The 24,672-nt window shown below is 45.8% G+C and overlaps 1 protein-coding gene across 1 annotated transcript in view; it reads left to right on the top strand.

The window, feature by feature from the left end:
- LAMTOR5 (late endosomal/lysosomal adaptor, MAPK and MTOR activator 5) overlaps positions 1 to 11,347 on the top strand; it is a 29,038-nt gene extending 17,691 nt beyond the window's left edge. The window contains exon 4 of the mRNA XM_063955014.1: positions 10,778 to 11,347. Coding sequence (XP_063811084.1) covers positions 10,778 to 10,838 — 61 coding nt within the window. The 3' untranslated portion in view covers positions 10,839 to 11,347. The remainder of the gene's footprint in view (positions 1 to 10,777) is intronic.
- Positions 11,348 to 24,672: the final 13,325 nt, after the last annotated feature.

A 24,672-nucleotide genomic window follows, 5' to 3' on the forward strand; every position in this document is an offset into this window, starting at 1 on the left:
AATTAATTGGAGCAATGAAGGCTATTCTATCCCTAGAGGATTTAGCAGAGCAGGTGTTAAAAACTAAGGCACCTGTGTTTAAACTTCCCAAAACAGTTAGGGTCGCGTGTCCAGGGTCAGATCAGCTGACTGAAATCATGGAGAAGGCTTGGGCTACGCCCAATAAATATAGAATTCCAAAAAAATGGGATTCCTATTACCTTTTTCCAACTGGGGACTGTTTAAAAAGAGAAGTGCCTCCTAAGGTAGATACGCATGTCATTCGATTAGTGCAAAAATCTATACTGCCTTTACAGTCAACATCATTAAATGTCACAGACAGAAGAGTGGATGGGTTTTTTAAAACCATATTTTCTCTGTCAGGGGCAGTCATAAGGCCAGCTATGGCTTCAGCTTGGATGGCAAAGGCGGTAGCTGAATGGGCTGAGTTACTGGGAGACAGGCTTTCAGCACCTACTAGGGAGCAGGAATCCCATATAGCTCACATGAAGCAGGCTGCGGTATTCTTAGAAGAAGTGGCAATAGATATGGGTACTATTGCTTCAAAAGTGTCAGCCTTAACGGTAGCTGCTCGCAGTGCAATTTGGCTACGTACATGGAAAGCTGATTCAGAATCTAAGAAGTTTCTGGAATCTTTGCCTTGTGTTGGGAATATTCTGTTTGGTAAGGAATTGACAGATATTCTGGAGTCAGAAGCAGAATCCAAGAAGGTCAGGTTTCCTGCCAATTATAACCCCAGGCCTAAGGGTTTGGTTTTTTGGCCATTTCGGTGGCAAAGAAAAACAAAAGGAAAAAGTGATTCTAAGCAGCCCCAATACAGTAAGTTTGGTAAGGCAAAGAAGCAATGGGCCACCAGAGGGCCAGCTTCCAAACCAGAAGATAAGCCATTAGCCTGGTAGTGCGGGCCTCCGCCTGGGGAACACCAGGGTAGGGGTCCGACTTCAGTTTGCACACACATGGCAGCAGTCAACAGATGCTTGGGCGCAAGAAGTGGTATCTTTGGGTTATGTTTTCCCTTTCAAGAAGCAGCCTTCTCGAAGGTTCTTCTGCACCAGTCCGTCTCGAATAGAGGCAAAGACCAGAGCCCTGCAAGAAGCAGTTCAGAAATTGCTTCAGTCAGGAGTAATTATTCCAGTACCCCCTGCACAACGGGGACAGTGTTTTTACTCCAACCTGTTTTTGGTTCAGAAGCCAAATGGGTCGTTTCGGCCCATTCTCAATCTCAAAATGTTAAACATTAAACAAATACATTTGGGGTACCACGGTTCCACATGGGGACGTTACGCTCCACAGTTTTGACCATGGAACCAGGGGATTACATGGTATCTCTGGACATACAGGATGCTTACCTGCATGTTCCTATAGTGTTGTCTCATCAGTGTTACCTCAGGTTTGCCATCCTCCAGCAACATTTCCAGTTCCAGGCCTTATCCTTTGGGTTAGCCACAGCCCCCAGAGTATTTGTGGATGCACTGTCAGTGAAATGGGACTTTCATCTGGCATATATGTTAACTCCGATCATCCTGCTACCCAGGGTGGTGAGAAAAATAAAACAAGCAAAGTGTGCCGTGATTCTAATCGCTCCAGCTTGGCCCAGAAGGCATTGGTACATAGATCTACAGAGGATGTCGATGGATGCTCCAATTCTGCTCACTCAACGTCCAGATCTACTGATGCAGGGTCCTTGTTATCACAGGCATCTGGATCGACTGTCTTTGACGGCGTGGCTATTGAAACCTCTATCCTGAAGTCAAGAGGATTCTCACAACAGGTAATTTAAACTATGCTCAGAGCAAGGAAACCCTCCTCAGCTCGCATTTATCACCGAATATGGCAAGCCTATATTCATTGGTGCAGTGAAAGAAGTATGGACCCAAAATCTTTCAGTCATCTATCCAGTGTCTTAGATTTCCTTCAGTCAGGAATGGATAAGAGTGTGAAGGTGGCTTCCTTGAGAGTGCAAGTATCAGCATTGACTGTATGGTTTCAAAAGAAAATTGCCAATTTACAGGATGTGTGTACTTTTTTCCAGGGAATGCTGCGCATTCAACCGCCTTTTGTTCCTCCTGCAGTGCCTTGGGATTTAAGCCTGGTTCTCAAAGCCCTTCAAGTTGATCCGTTTGAACCACTTAATAAAGTGGATCTTAAATGGTTGACAGCTAAAGTTCTCTTTCTACTGACTATGGCATCAGCTAGAAGAGTGTCAGATGTAGGAGCGCAGTCATGTAAATCTTTTCTGATTTTTTATTTTTTTTATTTTTAATCCAGATAAAACAGTTCTCAGAATTAGGTCTGGTTATCTTCCTAAGGTGGTATCTAAATTTTACCTTAACGAAGAAATTGTGGTCCCGGCTTTTCAGGTATCGGGACTTTCTGTGGGAGAAGCGTCGCTGGACGTAGTCCGTGCAGCAAGAATCTACGTGGATCGTACCAGTGCCATCAGAAAGACAGATTCTCTCTTCATTCTCTACAGATTTCACAAGAGGGGATGGCCTGCTACTAAATAGACGCTAGCAAGATGGCTTCGAATGACTATTTCAGAAGCATATTCTTCGAGCTGATCTCCCTGTTCCAGCTAATGTCTCTGCTCACTCTACTCGTAAGGTAGGTCTTTCATGGGCAGCACAACTTGGTGCTTCAGCAGAACAGATATGTAAGGCAGCCACATGGTCTTCCATTAACACATTCATTAGACATTATGCCTTGGATACTTTTACATCTCATGACGCTGAATTCGGGCGTAAGGTTCTCCTGTCCAATCAGCAGCGTCCCCACCACTAAATTGCTTTGGGAAATCCCACTGTGGATAACCTGTGGACTCTGCCGGAGAAATATACATTATGGTAACTTACCGTTGATAACGGTATTTCTCCTATGTCCACAGGTTCCACAAGGATCCCACCCTGACGCACCTGATTTGAGGATCTTTATACTCACTAAACTGTTCCCTCTTACATGGAAGGGTGTGCATGTGTTTTCTTCTCGCCTGAATAGGGTTCTACATAATGCTCCTGCCTAAATGCTTTGGAATCCAACTGATTTGCCTGAGCCAGTGGGCGGGGATATATGAAGGGCCGGTGCATCCTGGGAGGACTGAAAGCTTGTGATCGTTTGGTGCGAATCCGCTATCGCTCCATCATGTCTCATTGTTATCCTGTGGAACCTGTTGACGTAGGAGAAATACTGTTATCAACGGTAAGTTCTGACCATAATCACAATTGTACTTGCACAAAGGGCCTTATAGTGAGGGGGGGAGCCTATAGACAGTGGTTACACTACTGTATGGTAAAAACTAATATATATATATATATATATATATATATATGTATGTGTATATATATAATATATATTAATGTGTGTGTATGTATGTATGTATATGTATATGTGTATATATATATATATATATATATATATATATGTGTAACAATGGAGGCGGCACTCTCTGGACTTGTAACAATAAACTGACACTGTACCACCACATACAGTACTAACGTTTCGGATAGTTTAATCCTTCATCAGAGTACAAAAGCAGACATAACATGAACTTACCTATATAGATACCAGTCACCAGTGAATCAAACACACCCAGAGCGCGGCTTCCCAGCAGCATGCAGTCGCCATGACGTCACTGTACAGCGCCCGGCGTCAGGCTTCCTGCAGCCGTCCAGGTTGCCTAGGAGACAAGTGAAGCAAAAACATTTTGACTGTGAAGCCCCAAGCACCAATAGATCGTAGCGCTGCCGTATTAACACACATAGCATAGTATTAACAAATAGATTTTCTCTAACGTCCTAGTGGATGCTGGGGACTCCGTAAGGACCATGGGGATTAGCAGCTCCGCAGGAGACTGGGCACAACTATAAAGAAAGCTTTAGACTACTGGTGTGCACTGGCTCCTCCCACTAAGACCCTCCTCCAGACTTAAGTTAGATTCTTGTGCCCGGCTGAGCTGGATGCACACTAGGGGCTCTCCTGAGCTCCTAGAAAGAAAGTATATTTAGGTTTTTTATTTTACAGTGAGATCTGCTGGCAACAGACTCACTGCAGCGAGGGACTAAGGGGAGAAGAAGCGAACCTACCTAACAGGTGGTAGTTTGGGCTTCTTAGGCTACTGGACACCATTAGCTCCAGAGGGATCGACCGCAGGACCCGACCTTGGTGTTCGTTCCCGGAGCCGCGCCGCCGTCCCCCTTACAGAGCCAGAAGCAACGAAGAGGTCCGGAAAATCGGTGGCAGAAGACTTTGGTCTTCACCAAGGTAGCGCACAGCACTGCAGCTGTGCGCCATTGCTCCTCATGTACACCTCACACTCCGGTCACTGATGGGTGCAGGGCGCTGGGGGGGGGGTGCGCGGGCGCCCTGAGGGCAATATATGACACCTTGGCTGGCAAATCTACATCATATATAGTCCTAGAGGCTATATAGATGTAAAATTACCCCTGCCAGTATTCCAGAAAAAGCGGGAGAAAGTCCGCCGAAAAAGGGGCGGGGCCATCTCCCTCAGCACACTGGCGCCATTTTTCCCTCACAGTTCCGCTGGAAGGAAGCTCCCTGGCTCTCCCCTGCAGTCTGAACACTACAGAAGGGTAAAAAAGGGAGGGGGGGCACTAAATTTAGGCACAGTATAGATATATATATATATATATATATATATATATATATATATATATATATATATATATATATAATATTATATAAAAAAGCAGCTATAAGGGAAAACACTCATTTATAGTGGGATCCCTGTGTTATATAGCGCTCTGGTGTGTGCTGGCATACTCTCTGTCTCCCCAAAGGGCTTTGTGGGGTCCTGTCCTCTGTCAGAGCATTCCCTGTGTGTTTGCGGTGTGTTGGTACGGCTGTGTCGACATGTTTGAGGAGGCTTATGTGGAGGCGGAGCAAATGCCTGTAAACGTGATGTCATCTGAAGAGTTAAATGAAGTGTGTGAAGAAGCGTGGGCTTCCCCTGATAAAAAGCTGGTAATTTCTAAGAGGTTACTAATGGCGTACCCTTTCCCGCCAGAGGGTAGGTCACGCTGGGAAACATCCCCTAGGGTGGATAAAGCGCTCACACGCTTGTCAAAGAAGGTGGCACTACCGTCTCCGGATACGGCCGCCCTGAAGGAATCTGCTGATAGAAAGCAGGAGGCTATCCTGAAATCTATATATACACACACAGGTGTTATACTGAGACCGGCTAGTGCTTCAGCCTGGATGTGCAGTGCTGCTGCTGCGTGGTCAGATTCCCTGTCAGAAAATATAGATACCCTAGACAGGGACACTATATTGCTAAACGTAGAGCATATAAAAGACGCACTTTTATACATGAGGGATGCACAGAGGGATATTTGCCGGCTGGCATCCAAAATTAGTGCAATGTCCATTTCTGCCAGGAGAGGGTTATGGACTCGGCAGTGGACAGGAAATGCAGATTCCAAACGACACATGGAAGTTCTGCCTTATAAGGGTGAGGAGTTGTTCGGGGATGGTCTCTCGGACCTCGTTTCCACAGCAACAGCTGGGAAGTCTACATTTTTACGCCATGTTCCCTCACAACCAAAGAAAGCACCGTATTATCAGGTACAGTCCTTTCGGCCCAATAGGGGCAAGCGGGTTAAAGGCGCGTCCTTTCTGCCCAGAGGCAGAGGTAGGGGAAAGAAGCTGCAGCATACAGCCAGTTCCCTGGAGCAAAAGTCCTCCCCCGCTTCCTCTAAGTCCACAGCATGACGCTGGGGCTTCACAGGCGGAGCCAGGTACGGTGGGGGCCCGTATCAAATATTTCAGCAATCAGTAGGCTCGCTCACGGGTGGATCCCTGGATCCTTCAAGTAGTATCTCAGGGGTACAAGCTGGAATTCGAGACGTCTCCCCCCAGCCGTTTCCTCAAATCTGCCTTGCCAACCACTCCCTCAGGCAGGGAGGCAGTGTTACAGGCAATTCACAAGCTGTATTCACAACAAGTGATAGTAAAGGTGCCCCTACTTCAACAAGGAAGGGGTTACTATTCCACAATGTTTGTGGACTGAAACCGGACGGTTCGGTGAGACCCATTTTAAATTTGAAATCCTTGAACACTTATATAAAGTTCAAGATGGAATCGCTCAGGGCGGTTATTGCAAGCCTGGACGAGGGGGATTACATGGTATCACTGGACATCTAGGATGCTTACCTGCATGTCCCCATTTACCATCCTCACCAGGAGTACCTCAGATTTGTGGTACAGGATTGTCTTTACCAATTCCAGACGTTGCCGTTTGGTCTATCCACGGCTCCGAGGGTATTTACCAAGGTAATGGCCGAAATGATGATACTCCTTCGAAAGAAGGGAGTTTTAATTATCCCGTACTTGGACGATCTCCTGATAAAGGCGAGGTCCAGGGAGCAGTTGTTGGTCGGGGTAGCACTATCTCGGGAGGTGCTACAACAGCACGGCTGGATTCTAAATATTCCAAAGTCACAGCTGGTCCCTACGACACGTCTACTGTTCCTGGGGATGGTTCTGGACACAGAACAGAAAAAAGTGTTTCTCCCGGAGGAGAAGGCCAAGGAGCTGTCATCTCTAGTCAGAGGCCTCCTAAAACCAAAACAGGTGTCGGTGCATCACTGCACGCGGATCTTGAAAGATGGTAGCTTCCTACGAAGCAATTCCATTCGGCAGGTTCCATGCGAGAACCTTTCAGTGGGACCTGTTGGACAAGTGGTCAGGATCGCATCTTCAGATGCATCGTCTGATAACCCTGTCTCCGAGGACCAGGGTGTCTCTGCTGTGGTGGCTGCAAAGTGCTCATCTTCAAGAGGGCCGAAGATTCGGCATACAGGACTGGGTCCTGGTGACCACGGATGCCAGCCTTCGGGGCTGGGGGGCAGTCACACAGGGAAGAAACTTCCAAGGACTATGGTCAAGTCAGGAGACTTCCCTACACATAAATATTCTGGAACTGAGGGCCATTTACAATGCCCTAAGTCAGGCAAAACCCCTGCTTCAAAATCAGCCGGTACTGATCCAGTCAGACAACATCACGACAGTCGCCCATGTAAACCGACAGGGCGGCACGAGAAGCAGGACGGCGATGGCAGAAGCCACAAGGATTCTCCGATGGGCGGAAAATCACGTGTTAGCACTGTCAGCAGTGTTCATTCCGGGAGTGGACAACTGGGAAGCAGACTTCCTCAGCAGGCACGACCTCCACCCGGGAGAGTGGGGACTTCATCCAGAAGTCTTCCAACTGATAGTAAACCGTTGGGAAAGGCCACAGGTGGACATGATGGCGTCCCGCCTAAGCAAAAAGCTAGAAAGATATTGCGCCAGGTCAAGAGACCCGCAGGCAATAGCTGTGGACGCTCTAGTGACACCGTGGGTGTACCGGTCGGTTTATGTGTTCCCTCCTCTTCCTCTCATACCAAAGGTATACGGAGAAGAGGAGTAAGAACTATACTCCTTGTTCCGGATTGGCCAAGAAGAGCTTGGTACCCGGAACTTCAAGAAATGATGTCAGAGGACCCATGGCCTCTGCCGCTCAGACAGGACCTGCTGCAGCAGGGGCCCTGTCTGTTCCAAGACTTACCGCGGCTGCGTTTGACGGCATGGCGGTTGAACACCGGATCCTGAAGGAAAAGGGCATTCTGGAGGAAGTCATTCCTACGCTGATTAAAGCTAGGAAAGAAGTAACTGCAAACCATTATCACCGCATATGGCGAAAATATGTTGCGTGGTGTGAGGCCAGGAAGGCCCCAACGGAGGAATTTCAGCTGGGCCGTTTCCTGCACTTCCTACAGTCAGGGGTGACTATGGGCCTAAAATTGGGTTCCATTAAGGTCCAGATTTCGGCTCTATCGATTTTCTTCCAGAGAGAACTGGCTTCACTACCTGAAGTTCAAACTTTTGTTAAGGGAGTGCTGCATATTCAGCCCCCTTTTGTGCCTCCAGTGGCACCTTGGGATCTCAACGTGGTGTTGGATTTCCTAAAGTCACATTAGTTTGAGCCACTTAAAACCGTGGAATTGAAGTATCTCACGTGGAAAGTGGTCATGTTGTTGGCCTTGGCTTCGGCCAGGCGTGTATCAGAATTGGCGGCTTTGTCATGTAAAAGCCCTTATCTGATTTTCCATATGGATAGGGCAGAATTGAGGACTCGTCCCCAATTTCTCCCTAAGGTGGTATCAGCCTTTCATCTGAACCAACCTATCGTGGTGCCTGCGGCTACTAAAGACTTGGAGGCTTCCAAGTTGTTGGACGTAGTCAGGGCCCTGAAAATTTATGTTTCCAGGACAGCGGGAGTCAGAAAGACTGACTCGCTATTTATCCTGTATGCGCCCAACAAGTTGGGTGCACCTGCTTCAAAGCAGACTATTGCTCGCTGGATCTGTAGTATGATTCAGCTTGCACATTCTGCGGCTGGACTGCCGCATCCTAAATCAGTGAAAGCCCATTCCACGAGGAAGGTGGGCTCTTCTTGGGCGGCTGCCCGAGGGGTCTCGGCTCTACAACTTTGCCGAGCAGCTACTTGGTCGGGGTCAAACACATTTGCTAAATTCTACAAGTTTGACACCCTGGCTGAGGAGGACCTAGAGTTTGCCCATTCGGTGCTGCAGAGTCATCCGCACTCTCCCGCCCGTTTGGGAGCTTTGGTATAATCCACATGGTCCTTACGGAGTCCCAGCATCCACTTAGGACGTCAGAGAAAATAAGAATTTACTCACCGGTAATTCTATTTCTCGTAGTCCGTAGTGGATGCTGGGCGCCCATCCCAAGTGCGGATTGTCTGCAATACTTGTATATAGTTATTGCCTAACTAAAGGGTTATTGTTGAGCCATCTGTTGAGAGGCTCAGTTGTTATCATACTGTTAACTGGGTATTGTATCACGAGTTATACGGTGTGATTGGTGTGGCTGGTATGAGTCTTACCCGGGATTCAAAATCCTTCCTTATTGTGTCAGCTCTTCCGGGCACAGTATCCTAACTGAAGTCTGGAGGAGGGTCATAGTGGGAGGAGCCAGTGCACACAAGTTAGTCTAAAGCTTTCTTTTAGTTGTGCCCAGTCTCCTGCGGAGCCGCTATTCCCCATGGTCCTTACGGAGTCCCAGCATCCACTACGGACTACGAGAAATAGATTTACCGGTGAGTAAAATCTTATTTTTAAATCGGCTCTATTTTGGACTCATCTGTCAACAAAACATTGTTCCAATAGCGGTCTGGCTTGTCCGCATTGGGTATGGGATGCTGGCGGCATGGCAGCATCCAGACGCCGGGATCCTGGCCACTAGAATGACGGCAGGGGAGCGAGCACAACGAAGCCCCTTGCGGGCTCCTGTCCAGATGATCTTTAGCAAACTGCAGATGGGCAGCAATGTACGTTTTGGAGAGTAGCTGCATTCTCCTTGCAATCCTGCCATGCACACCATTGTTGATCAGTGTCCTCCCGATGGTGGACTCATGAACATTAGCTAATGTGAGAAAGTCCTTCAGTTGCTTAGAGGTTACCTTCGAACAAGTCGATGCCTTGCTCTTGGCGTAATCTCTGTTGGTCGACTACTCCTTGGGGGAGAAGGGGGTTGGTGGGAAGAAAGGTCTGGAATTTCCTCCATTTGTACACAATCTGCCTGTTTGGTGAAGTCCAAACTCGATGGCTTTGTAACCTTTTCCAGCCTGGTAAGCATCCACAACTCTTTCTGAGTTCCTCAGAAATCTCCTTTTGTTCGTGGCGTGATACACTTACACAAAAACGTCTTGTCAACATGGGACTTTGATAGATCTTTTTAAAAAGACAAGTTGTCCACTCGCACCTTATTGTCGTGCCATAGGTTGAAAATACCGGACTCCAATTTCACCTTCTGCTAAGCCTAAAGGTTCATATACTCTTAACAGATATGTGATACTGGATCATTTTCCTCAATAAAAAAAATTAGCGTGTCTACTTTTTTTTTTTTTGTCTTGTTTGTTTGATTTGGTTCTCATTATCTACTTTTAGGACTTGTGTGAAAATCTTATGTAGTTTTAGGCCAAATTTCAGCAGAAATATAGAAAATTCTGAAGCATTCACAAACTTTCAAGCACCCGTCCAGTTTCAGTGCATGTTCTCATGTTTTAATACATCTCTCCCTTTAAAGAATGTTTCCCTCCTGGACTCACGCCATTTGCCTCGCCCCCTCCCTTCTGTTATCTTATCTCCAAATTTATATAACTTTGACCTTCCCTCCTTCATATTGATTGACTTAAATGTAGCGAGTGGTGTCCCCTCTGTCTCTAAATTTCTTGACCTCACATAACCTTTTGGTCCATCTCAATGGACCTCCTCACCCTTCCATGTAAGTAGGCGCTCCTTAATCTGGATATCATTATTGTGATATCTCTGAGTAGACCAGTCCTCCTTTTCCATTCTCTTACCATCACATTGTTTCTTTTAGTCTTTTACCCCTTCACTTCTTCTCAAGGCCCACTATCGCCAAACGTCGCCTTGAGGTGATTGACCATGATACTTTCTCATCCTTACTTGACTCACTTCTGCCAACCTCTCCTGATTGCATGGCAGGTCCTCCAAGCACCCCATCGGTCCAGGTTTTAGGTAGTCAAGTTGACTGAGGTGCTAATTAAGTCACGTGGACCGTTGGGGTGCCTTGAGGACCACATTTGAGAATCTCTCTTTAAACCAGGCTAATCCTATATAGAACATTGGCTGAAAGTACAGAATAAGTGAAAAATAATGTGTCAAATTAAAGCAGGAAACTGTGTGTGATCATTTCGGTCTGCTTAAATATGTACTTTCATTTTCTTTCTGTATAGAACCATTATGATCCAGAAGCACGATCGTCTGACTGTAGCCGTTCACAAGATGTCATCCTAAGAACATCTGTATGCAGCAGAATCAGAATGAGACATAACACATACCAGTCTCCATTGACTTATTTTTGGAAAAGAAGAAAAATACAAACTTTGAAGTTCTAGCCAAACTGTCTAATGTGTTAAATTTGTTTTGTTTTAGGATTACAGTTTCCAAAATAGAAGATGCCAAGAAAAGTTCTCAACCTGAATGAGGGTGGCGGTACAAACAGTCTATATTTTAGATGTCAATCTTCAGTATTGAGAACTTTTAATATGAGAGTAAATAATTAATATGTGAAAGGTTGACTCGCACAAGATACAGGTAATTACTGCTTTCATAATGTTTATTCCCTTAAGGTTATGGTGACATGTAATGCTTTTTTTCCCCCTTCTTGTAAATATCGAAAATGTGTGCAATTTCTGTATATTTTTATCCAAAAACAAGTTGAGGAACAGTTGCAAACCACACAGAACACTTAGAATATCTAGTGTGTTGGAATGTCAACTTTTCTAAATAAAAAAAAAAAGTAATATAGTTGTCAAGTGTTAGCTTTGTTACTAAAAGCCTGTCTCCAAACCTAATTTCTCTTGCATCCATAAAGGATATTGTGGAGTTAGTGCGATGGGGTCCAAAGGAGCTAGAGCACTTTAAATTTCTACAACTGGGTGTGCTGGCTCCTCCCCTCTATGCCCCCTCCCACAAGACATTTGGAAAAGGATGCACACACTGGAGCTCCAGAACGTTTTCTTCAGTTTCTTTTAAAACGTAATTATTTCCGATATGCTGCTCGGGCAACAGCATACCTGCATCATGGGAGTTGGGGGGGGGGGGGGGGGGGGTTTACCGGTCTCTTCAGATGTCAGAGCCGCTTCCCTGCTGCAGGACCACCATCCTGAGAGGTTGTTGTACAGCGGGGGAACTGCGCCTTATCGGTCACAATCGCAGCACGCTGCACACGCATAACAGTAGCCTGAAGGTGAGAAGAGTGGTGAGTACAAATCAGGGGCCCCCATAAGGGGGTCCCCCAGTTCTTGGTGCGGCAAAAACGCAGGGGCGGCATACGGGACCCGCTATAGCCCCCCTGTGTACACTGGTACAGCGGTAGTGGAAACTAACACTTCTGTGATGTTTTTACACTTTTATGGAGACTTTGCCAGTATAAATATCTATAAAGCTCTGGCGCCACTACACGGGGGTGGAGCTTCCTCAGAGAGGGACCAGTGGTGTTTTGGCACCTTCCTCTGCTTGGGGGGTGGGAAAGTGCAGCCGGCAAGGGCATTTACATGGGTTCTAATAAGGGTATAAAGAAAGGTATTGCCAACGCATTAACTAATAACAATTATGTGTCATCTTGACAGCCTATAGAAAATGATGTATGGGACATAAAGGAAAATACTTATGTCAGGGCGGTAAATTTAGATGGGAATATTGGGTTGATCAAAGAGAAATGTAAGGTGGACAGTACTAAGTACAGTGGGGTTGGAGCGGGAGCAAGAAGGACAGTCTGTATCAGTAACTCAAGGGATGCACTAGTAAAGGATAGGATATCTTTAAAAAAAAAAAAAAACGAATAAAGGAACAGCTAAATTAAAATGTATGCTTGCAAACGCTAGAAGTCTGGCAGGTAAAATGGGGGAATTGGAATTGTTAGCATCAAAGGCTGAGTATGACATTCTAGGTATTACGGTACATGGTGGGACGACTCATGACTGGGTTTCAAACTTGGAGGGGTATTCTCTTTTCAGGAGGGACAGGGCAAGCAAAAGAGGAGGGGGTGTATGTCTTTATGTTAAACCATCACTTAAACCATACTTAAAGGAGGTTATCTATGAGGAAACTGGTGATAATGTGGAGTCACTATGGGTTGAAATCTCCAAGTGGGGGTATTGATGCAAAGACACTAGTCACAGGCACGTGCTACAAACAGCCGGATATTAGCATACATGAGGAAGAACAACTATTGCAACAAATCGAAGTAATTACTAATAATGCAGACATTATATCAAACACTAAAGTTGGGGAGACCTTGGGTAACAGTGACCACTATATGATCACATTTGACATCACTTTCGGGAAACATAGCTACAGGGGTTCCACCAAAACTTTTAATTTTAGGAAGGCTAATTTCAGTATGCTTAGATGTGCACTTAACGACAGAGTGGGAGATTTTGTTTAATAATAAGAATACTTTGGAAATGTGGGATGTTTTAAAGGGGTTGCTGGATAGCAATATTCATAAATTTATTCCCTTGGGCAGTAAACGCAGGAATATTAAACTCAACTCAAGAAGGTTAAGGCAGAAATGGATAAAAAAAAAAAAAAGCGGGCTTTCAAAGCACTTAAATCTAATGGAAAGGAGGAGTCCTTCAAGTATTTCAAGGAATGTGATTAGAAAAGCAATAAGAGCAGCTAAAATGAAAAGCAAATTGCTATAGTGAATAAAACCAATCCTAAATTTTTTTTTAAATACATAAACGGTAAAAGGCTAAAAAAGGAGAATATAGGTCCATTAAAAGATGAATTTGGTGAATTGATAAATGATGACGAAATAAAAGCGGAAATACTGAACAATTTTTTTTCCATCAGTATTCACCAGAGAAGAACTGTTGGTGGGAGTAGAGCATAACATGTGACAGTAAAGATCCATGGTTAGAAACTTGTTTAAGTGAACAAGTAATCCGGGAGAGACTAAGTAAAATTAAGGTTAATAAATCACCTGGTCTGGATAGGCTTCACCCGGGGGTTCTTATGGAGCTTAGTTCACAACTAGCACGACCCCTATACTTGATTTTTAATAGTTTAATTAGAACAGGCATGGTACCGAAGGATTGGCGTATAGCTGAGGTAGTGCCATTATTTAAAAAGGGATCCAAAAATCTTCCGGGTAACTACAGACCAGATAGTTTGACGTCTATAGTGGGGAAAATATTGGAAGGAATTCTAAGGGACAGCATACAGGAGTATCTGCAGACCACTAGGATTATTAGCAAGAACCAGCATGGGTTTATGAGTGATAGGTCATGTCAGTTTAACTTAATTAGCTTCTTTGAGGAAGTGAGCAATAATCTTGATCAGGGAAAAGCAGTGGATGTAGTCTTCCTAGATTTTGCAAATGCATTCGATACAGTGCCTCACAGGAGACTGATCATAAAATGAAAGGAGCTTGGTCTAGGAAAAACTATTTGCACATGGATAAGAAACTGGTTGGATAGCAGGTTACAGGGAGTAGTGGTCAACGGGAAGTACTCAACCTGGTCCCCAGTAGTCAGCGGTATTCCACAAGGCTCCGTACTCGGTCCACTACTATTCAACATATTTATCAATGACCTAGAAATAGGCCTGGAAAGCACAGTGTCAATCTTTGCAGATGATACTAAACTGTGTAAGGTAATTAGCTCGGAATTGGATGTGGAGTCCTTACAGAATGATCTATCTAAACTTGAACTCTGGGTGTCTAAATGGAAAATGAGGTTCAGTACAGACAAATACAAGGTTATGCATTTCGGGACTAAAAACAAATTTGCAGCCTACATACTTAATGGGGAACAACTAGGTAAAACAGATTTGGAAAAGGATTTGAGGGTACTCATTGATAATAGGCTTAATAACCATACACAATGTCAAAGCGCAATAATGAAGGCAAGTAAGGTGCTAGTGTGCATAAAACGGGGAATTGAGTCAAGGGACTCGGACGTAATCCTGCCGCTGTATAAACCATTGGTACGTCCGCACCTGGAATATTGTGTTCAGTTTTGGGCACCACTGTATAAAAACAAGATATCGGTGAACTCGAACGGGTTCAAAGGCGAGCTACTAAATTGATTAAAGGCCTAGAGAGACTGGATTATGGGGAAAGGCTTAATAGGTTGTATGTGTATATATATGTATGTGTGTGTGTATGTGTACATGTATGTATGTATATATATATATATATATATATATATATATATATACATACACACACACACTAGAAAAGAGGTGTCTAAGAGGGGATGATATTAATATCTTCAAGTATGTAAAGGAGCATTACAAAGAGTTATCAGAGAAGTTATTTATTAAAAGAACACCGTTTAGGACACGTGGGCACTTGCTGTGGCTGGAGGAAAGTTCCGAACGGGACAGAGGAAAGGGTTCTTCACTGTTAGGGCAATTAGGATGTGGAATTTCCTGCCAGGGAAGGTGGTAATGGCGGACTCTGTAAATGGATTTAAAAAAGGAATGGATACATTTCTGAATGAAAATGATATCCAAAGTTATTATTAAAATATCAAAAATGGTTAATCTGGGGGTTATATGAGTTATAGTAGTTAACTAGTCATAAAACATTACTCAACGGGTATGAAGATTCATCACAACTTAATACAGGTTGAACACTATGGGCAAATTGCCTCTTTCCAACCTTAATTACTATGTTACACAGCTCCTCCAAACACACAGGGTATGCAGGAAAACTGGTACAGGGGTGTAGCAAAGGGGGAGAGCCGCTATTGTACACAATCTGTGTCCTGAAAAGGACTGAAACACTGTGATATAATAGCTTGCATTCTCACTTGAGGCTGTTAAGCTTTGGATGTGCTGTTCCCTTCTCTCTGTCTCCCTCTCACATACAGTAAGGGCAGGCTTGTTTATATTGTCTGTGTATATGTGTTGTTTACTGTGAACATTGTAAAACACCAATTATGCAGTGTATGTAACACCAGATTCTCTTCCTCAACATCTGGTTCCAAATCATGTGAACAATGCAGCCAGTCCTCACAACTCGGGGGGGGGGGGGGGGGGGGAAGGGCGGCGGCTCAAGAGCCTTCCTGGCTAGGTGCCATAAAATCCATGATATCAGATATGTCATCTCGGCTCACTGCTAATACTCAGAAAACAACAACAACAACTGCAGCAGGCTGTTGCAGACCTAGCTGCAAGGGCAGATGCTCCACAGCCCCCCCCCCCCCCCAAATCTCTCTAGATCAGGACCACAAAAACATGGGTTACCTGCTTTACTCTCAGACTCTGATGAGGTACAGAAGGATGGGGAGGACTTGGATCTTGTTACTGAGGATGCCCCTTCTACACAGGGTATTGAGCCCCCTCATTCTTGCTATACGGAACGTGTTAAAACTCCCGCTAGAGGATGCTGCAGCACAGCAGTCGTTTTTCTTAACACAGAACAAACTCAGTGTCACTTTCCCTGATTTTGCAGAGCTGGATGGACCTGTTTTAGTTAGCCTGGAAAAACACAGATAAGAAATATCAAGTGACAAAACGGTTTTTGCACTTTCCCATTTGCTCCTGAAGGCAGGAAACTCTGAGAAGACCCCCCTGGCTGCTGTTGTATCAGTCTCTCGCCTATCTAAATAGGCGGTGCTGCCGGCTCCGGGCTCCTTTATCATAAAGGATAGAAAAATATACGTTACGGTAAGAACTTACCGTTAATAACGGTATTTCTCCTATGTCCACAGGATAACAATGGGATATGATAGAGCGTCAGCGGATTGGCACCAAACGATCACAAGCTTTCAGTCCTCCCAGGATGCAACAGGCTCATCCATATATCCCCGCCCACTGGCTCAGGCAAATCAGTTGTATTCCAAAGCATTTAGGCTGGAGCATTATGTAGAACCCTATTCAGGCAAGAAGAACACACATGCACACCCTTCCATGCAAGAGGGAAGAGTTTAGTGAGTATAAAGATTCTCAAATCAGGTGCGTCAGTGTGGGATCCCTGTGGAAACCTGTGGATATAGGAGAAATACTGTTATCAATGGTAAGTTCTTACCATAACGTATATTTCTCTAACGTCCTAGTGGATGCTGGGGACTCCGTCAGGACCATGGGGAATAGCGGGCTCCGCAGGAGACAGGGCACATCTAAAAAGCTTTTTAGGTCACATGGTGTGTACTGGCTCCTCCCCCTATGACCCTCCTCCAAGCCTCAGTTAGGTTTTTGTGCCCGTCCGAGAAGGGTGCAAACTGGATGGCTCTCTTAAGGAGCTATTTAGTAAAGTTTTTTTTTAGGTTTCTAATCAGTGATTCCTGCTGGCGACAGGATCACTGCAACGAGGGACTTAGGGGAGAGACTGGCAACTCACCTGCGTGCAGGAGGATTGAAGTCTTAGGCTACTGGACACTGAGCTCCAGAGGGAGTCGGAACACAGGTCAGCCTGGGGTTCGTCCCGGAGCCGCGCCGCCGATCCCCCTTACAGACGCTGAAGAAAGACGGCGGAACGGAGGTCCGGAAACAGGCGGCAGAAGACTTCACAGTCTTCAGAGAGGTAGCGCACAGCACTGCAGCTGTGCGCCATTGTTGTCACACGGCTCACTGACACGGTCACGGAGGGTGCAGGGCGCTGCTGGGGGCGCCCTGGGCAGCAATATAAATACCTATTTGGCAAATAAATACATCACATATAGCCATTAAGGCTATATGTATGTATTTTAACCCAGGCCAGTTATTAAAAAACCGGGAGGAAAAGCCCGCCGAAAAGGGGGCGGAGCTTATTCTCCTCAGCACTCAGCGCCATTTTCCTGATCAGCTCCGCTGGTGAGGAAGGCTCCCACTCTCCCCTGCACTGCACTACAGAAACAGGGTTAAAAGAGAAGGGGGGCATAAATTGGCGATATAATGATATATTAAGAGCGCATATATAGAAACAACACCTTCTAGGGTTGTTATATACATTATAGCGCTTTTGGTGTGTGCTGGCAAACTCTCCCTCTGTCTCCCCAAAGGGCTAGTGGGTCCTGTCCTCTATCAGAGCATTCCCTGTGTGTGTGCTGTATGTCGGTACGTGTGTGTCGACATGTATGAGGAAAATGTTGGTGAGGAGGCGGAGCAAATTGCCTGTAATGTTGATGTCACTCTCTAGGGAGTCGACACCGGAATGGATGGTCTACTTATGGAATTACGTGATAATGTCAACACGCTGCAAGACGGTTGACGACATGAGATGGCCGGCGGACAAATTAGTACCGGTCCAGGCGTCTCAGACACCGTCAGGGGCTTGTAAAAACGCCCATTTACCTCAGTCGGTCGACAGACACAGACATGGACACTGACCCCAGTGTCGACGGTGAAGAAACATACGTAATTTTCCTTTAGGGCCACGAGTTACATGTTAAGGGCAATGAAGGAGCTGTTACATATTTCTGATACTACAAGTACCACAAATAAGGGTATTTTGTAGGGTGTGAATAAACTACTTGTAGTTTTGCCTGAATCAGATAAATTAAATGAAGTGTGTGATGATACGTGGGGTTCCTCCGATAGAAAGTTATGGGCGGTATACCCTTTCCCGCCAGAAGTAAGGGCGAGTTGGGAAACACACCTTAGGGTGGATAAGGCGCTCACACGCTTATAAAAACATGGCGTTACCGTCTCTAGATACGGCCGCCCTCAAGAAGCCAGCTGATAGGAAGCTGAAAAATATCATGACAGTATATACACACATACTGGTGTTATACTACGACCAGCAATCGCCTCAGCCTGGATGTGCAGCGCTGAGGGGGCTTGGTCGGATTTCCTGACTGAAAATTTTGATACCCTTGACAGGGACAAGATTTTATTGACTATAGAGCATTTTAAGGATGCATTTCTATATATGCGTGATGCGCAGAGGGATATTTGCATTCTGGCATCAAGAGTAAATGTGATTTACATATCTGCCAGACGAAGACACGACAGTGGTCAGGTGAGGCAGATTCCAGACGGCATGTGGAAGTATTGCCGTATAAAGGGGCGGTCCATCGGACCTGGTGGCCATGGCAACAGCTGAAAAATCCACTTTTGTTACCCCGAATCACATATCGGCAAAAAAGGACACAGTCTTTTCAGTCTCAGTCCTTTCGTCCCCATAGGGGCAGGCGGGCAAAGGCCAGTCATATCTGCCCAGGGGTAGAGGAAAGGGAAGAAGACTGCAGCAAGCAGCCCATTCCCAGGAACAGAAGCCCCTCACAGCTTCTGCCAAGTCCGCAGCATAACGCTGGGGCCGTACAAGCGGACTCAGGTGCGGTAGGGGGTCATCTCAAGAGTTTCAGTACGCAGGGGGCTCACTCGCAAGGGAACTCCGGGATCCTACATGTAGTATCCCAGGTGTACATTGGAAATTCGAGACATCTCCCCCTCACACAATTCACAGGCTGTATTCCCAGCAGGTGATAATCAAAGTACCCCTCTTACAACATGGAAGGGGGTAGTATTCCACACTATATTGTGGTACTGAAGCCAACCGGCTCGGTGAGATCTGAAATATTTGAACACTTACATACAAGCGTTCAAATCAAGATGGAGTCACTCAGAGCAGTGATAGCGAACCAGGAAGAAGGGGACGATATGGTGTCACTGGATATCAGGGACGCTTACCTACAGGTCCAAATTTGCCCTTCTCACCAAGGGTACTTCAGGTTCCTGGTACAGAACTGTCACTATCAGTTCAGACGCTGCCGTTTGGGTTGTCCACGGCGCCCCGGGTCTTTACCAAGGTAATGGCCGGAATGATGATTTTTCTTAAAAGGAAACATGGACGCTTTCCTGATAAGGGCAAGGTCCAGAGAACAGTTGGAGGTCGGAGTAGCACTATCTTAAGTAGTTCTACGTCAGCACGAGTGGATTCTAAATATTCCAAAATCGCAGCTTTTTCCGATGACACGTCTACTGTTCATAGGGATGATTCTGGACACAGTCCAGAAAAACGTGTTTCTCCCAGTGGAGAAAGCCAGGGAGTTATCCGAGCTAATCGGGATCCTTCTAAAACCAGGAAAAGTGTCAGTGCATCATTGCACAAGAGTCCTGGTAAAAATGGTGGCTTATTACGAAGCAATTCCATTCGGCAGATTTCCCGCAAGAACTCTTCGGTGGGATCTGCTGGACAAATGGTCCGGATCGCATCCTCAGATGCATCAGCGGATAACCCTATATCCAAGGACAAGGGTGTCTCTCCTGTGGTGATTACAGAGTGCTCATCTTCTAGAGGGCCGCAGATTTGGCATTCAGGATTGGATGCCGGTGACCACGGAGGCCAGCCTGAGAGGCTGGAGAACAGTCACACAGGGAAAAAATTTCCAGGGAAGTGTGATTAAGTCTGGAGAATTCTCTCTGCATAAATAAGCTTAGAGCAAATTTATAAGGCTCTAAACTTAGCAAGACCTCTGCTTCAAGGTCAGCCGGTATTGATCCAGTGGGATAACATCACGGCAGTCGCCCACGTAAACAGAAAGGGCGGCACAAGAAGCAGGAGGGCAGTGACAAAACTGCAAGGATTTTTCGCTAGGCGGAAAATCATGTGATAGCACTGTCAGCAGTGTTCTTTCCGGGAGTGGACGACTGGGAAGCAGACTTCCTCAGCAGGCATGACCTCCACCCGGGAGAGTGGAAACTTCATAGGGAAGTTTTTCAGCATGATTGTGGACCGTTGGCAAAGACCAAAGGTGGACATGATAGCGTCCCGCCCGAAAAACGGGACAGGTATTCCGCCAGGTCATGAGACCTTCAGGCGATAGCTGTGGATGTTCTGGTAACACCGTGGGTGTACCAGTCAGTGTATGGGTTCCCTCCTCTGTTTCTCATAACCAAGGTATTGAGAATTATAAGACATAGAGGAGTATGAACTATACTAGTGGCTCCGGATGGGCCAAGAGGGACTTGGTACCCGGAGCTTCAAGAGATGCTCACAGAGGACTAAGGGCCTGGGGAGCTAAGAAGGGACTTGCTTCAGCAAGTACCATGTCTTTTCCAAGAATTACCGCGGCTGCGTTTGACGGCATGGCGGTTGAATACCGGATTCTGAAGGGAAAAAGGCATTCCATAAGAGGTCATACCTACCTTGGTCAAAGCCAGGAAGGAGGTGACCGCACAACGTCATCACCACATGTGGTGAAAATATGTTGCGTGGGTAAGGCCAGGAAGGCTCCACGAAGGAAATTCAACTAGGTCGATTCTGCACTTCCTGAAAACAGGAGTGTTTTGAGCCTCAAATTGGGGTTCATTAAGATTTAAATTTCGGCCCTGTAGATTTTCTTCCAGAAAAAATTGACTTCAGTTCCTGAAGTCCAGATTGTAAAGGGTGTATTCCATATACAGTTCTTTTGTGCCTCTAGGGGCACCGTGAGATCTCAACATAGTGTTGGGATTCCTTAAAATCATATTGGTTTGAACCGCTCAAATCTGTGGATTTGAAATATCTCACATGGAAAGTGACCATGCTGTTGACCAATATCTCACATGGAAAGTGACCATGTTGTTAGTCCTGGCCTCGGCCAGGCGATTGTCAAAAAGAATGGGCGGTTTTGTTTTACAAAAGCCCATATTAGAATTTTCCATTTGAACAGGGCAGAACTGGGACTCGTCTCCAGTTTCTTCCTAAAGGGGTGTCAGCGTGGTCACCTGAAACAACCTATTGTGGTGCCTGCGGCTACTGGGGACTTGGAGGACTCCAAGTTACTAGACGTTGTCAGGGCCCTAAAAATATATATATATATATATATATATATATATATATATATATATAGTTAGGACGGCTGGAGTCAGAAAGTCTGACTTGCTGTTTATATTGTATGCACCCAACAAGCTGGGTGCTCCTGCTTCTAAGCAGTCTATTGCACGCTAGATTTGTAGTACAATTCAGCTTGCACATTCTGTGGCAGGCCTGCCACAGCCGAAATATGTAGATGCCCATTCCACAAGGAAGGTGGCCTCATCCTGGGCGGCTGCCCGAGGAGTCTCGGCATTATAACTTTGCCGAGCAGCTACGTGGTCAGGGGAGAACAAGTTTGTAAAATTTTACAAATTTGATACTCTGGCTAAAGAGGACCTGGAGTTCTCTCATTCGGTGCTGCAGAGTCATCCGCACTCTCCCGCCCGTTTGGGAGCTTTGGTATAATCCCCATGGTCCTGACGGAGTCCCCAGCATCCACTAGGACGTTAGAGAAAATAAGAATTTACTTACCGATAATTCTATTTCTCGTAGTCCGTAGTGGATGCTGGGCGCCCATCCCAAGTGCGGATTGTCTGCAATGCTTGTACATAGTTATTGTTACAAAAATCGGGTTATTACTATTGTTGTGAGCCATTTTTTCAGAGGCTACTTCGTTTTGTTATCATACTGTTAACTGGGTTCAGATCACAAGTTGTACGGTGTGATTGGTGTGGCTGGTATGAGTCTTACCCGGGATTCAAGATCCTTCCTTATTGTGTACGCTCGTTCGGGCACAGTACCTAACTGAGGCTTGGAGGAGGGTCATAGGGGGAGGAGCCAGTACACACCATGTGACCTAAAAAGCTTTTTAGATGTGCCCTGTCTCCTGCGGAGCCCGCTATTCCCCATGGTCCTGACGGAGTCCCCAGCATCCACTACGGACTACGAGAAATAGAATTATCGGTAAGTAAATTCTTATTTTCTCTGGCATGGTCCACAGGTTATCCACAGGATAACAATGGGACTTCCCAAAGCAATTTTTAGTGGTGGGGACACTCCTGATTAGACAGGAGTACCTTATGCCCGAATTCAGCGTCATGAGAGACAAAAGTATCCAAGGCATAATGTCTAATGAATGTGTTAATGGAAGACCATGTGGCTGCCTTACATATCTGTTCTGCTGAAGCACCATGTTGTGCTGTCCATGAAGGACCTACCTTACGTGTAGAGTGAGCAGAGACATTAGCCGACAGGGAGATCAGCTCGAGAATATGCTTCTGAAATAGTCATTCGAAGCCATCTTGCTAGCGTCTATTTAGTGGCAGGCCATCCCCTCTTGTGAAATCCGTAAAGACTGAAGAGAGAATCTGTTTTGCTGATGGCACTGGTACGATCCACGTAAATTCTTAATGCACGGACTACGTCCAGCGACACTTCTCCCGCAGAAAGTCCCGATACCTGAAAAGCCGAGACCACAATTTCTTCGTTAAGGTGAAACTTAGATACCACCTTAGGAAGATAACCAGACCTAGTTCTGAGAACTGCTTTATCTGGATAAAAAATCAGAAAAGGAGATTTACATGACAGCGCTCCTAAATCTGATACTCTTCTAGCTGATGCTATAGTCAGTAGAAAGAGAACTTTAGCTGTCAACCATTTAAGATCCACTTTATTAAGTGGTTCAAATGGAGCAACTTGAAGAGCTTTGAGTGCCAGGCTTAAATCCCAAGGCACTGCAGGAGGAACAAAAGGCGGTTCAATGCGCAGCATTCCCTGGAAAAAAGTACACACGTCCTAAAATTGGCAATTTTCTTTTGGAACCATACAGTCAATTCTGATCCTTGCACTCTCAAGGAGGCCACCTTCAAACCCTTATCCATTCCTGCCTGAAGGAAATCTAAGATTCTGGATACTCTGAAAGATTTTGTGTCCATACTACTTTCACTGCACCAATGAATATAGGCTTGCCATATTCGGTGATAAATGCGAGCTGAGGAGGGTTTCCTTGCTCTGAGCATAGTTTGAATTACCTGTTGTGAAAATCCTCTTGACTTCAGGATAGAGGTTTCAACAGCCACGCCGTCAGAGACAGTCAATCCAGATGCCTGTGATAACAAGGACCCTGCATCAGTAGATCTGGACGTTGACGGAGCAGAATTGGAGCATCCATCGACATCCTCTGTAGATCTATGTACCAATGCCTTCTGGGCCAAGCCGGAGCTAATAGAATAACGGCACCCTTTGCTTGCTTTATTTTTCTCACCACCCTCGGTAACAGGGAGATCAGAGGAAACAGATATGCCAGATGAAAGTCCCATTTCACTGACAGTGCATCCACAAAGATCGCTCCGGGTTCTTTTGTTCTTAACCCATATGCCGGTACTTTGTTGTTCAGACGGGACGCCATCAGATCTACCTCTGGCAACCGCCACTTGTCTACAAGAGTCTGAAATACTTCCGGGTGTAGAGCCCATTCGGTTGCTTGAATGGCGTGTCGACTGAGAAAGTCCGTTTCCTAGTTTAGGACTCCCGGAACGAACATTGCGGACAATGCTGGGAAATGAAGTTCTGCCCACTTTAGTATGTGACTTGCCTCCTTCATTGCTTTTTGGCTGCGAGTTCCTCCCTGATGGTTGAGGTACCATATGCCATATGTTCGCAAACTGAAGAAGTCGGCCCCATACCCTGGGGTCCCCCAGGCGGAGGCCCGCACCATCAGGCAGATGGTTTCTGTTCTGGTTTGGAATTTGGCCCTCTGGTGGCCCATTGCTTCTTTGCCTTACCAAACTTATTGTATTGGGGCTGCTTAGCCTCACTCTTTCCTTTTGTTTTTCCTTGCCACCGAAATGGCCGAAAACAAGAACCCCTAGGCCTGGAGTTATATTTGGCAGGAAACCTGACCTTCTTGGATTCTGCTTCTGACTCCAGAATATCTGTCAATTCCTTACCAAACAGAATATTCCCAACAAAAGGCAGATTCCAGAACCTTCTTAGATTCTGAATCAGCTTTCCATGTACGTAGCCAAATTGCTCTGCGAGCTGCTACCGTTAAGGCGTTTGCCTTGGAAGCAATAGTACCCATATCAATTGCTGCTGCTTCTAAGAATACCGCAGCCTGCTTCATGTGAGCTATAATGGGATTCCTGCTACCTAGTGGGTGCCGAAAGCCCGTTTTCTAGTTTGTCAGCCCATTCAGCTACCGCCTTTGCCATCCAAGCTGATGCCATGGCTGGCCTTATGACTGCCCCTGACAGAGAAAAGATGGTTTTCAAAAAAACATCCACTCTTCTGTCTGTGACATCATTTAAAGATGTAGACTGTAAAGGCAATATAGATTTTCGCACTAATCAAATGACTTGAGTATCTACCTTTTTGGAGACACTTCTCTTTTTAAACAGTCCGCAGTAGGAAAAGGGTAATAGGAATCCCATTTTTTTTTATTCTATATTTTTT

Source organism: Pseudophryne corroboree, chromosome 2 (genome assembly GCF_028390025.1).
Source record: "Pseudophryne corroboree isolate aPseCor3 chromosome 2, aPseCor3.hap2, whole genome shotgun sequence".
In the NCBI taxonomy this organism is placed as follows: domain Eukaryota; kingdom Metazoa; phylum Chordata; class Amphibia; order Anura; family Myobatrachidae; genus Pseudophryne; species Pseudophryne corroboree.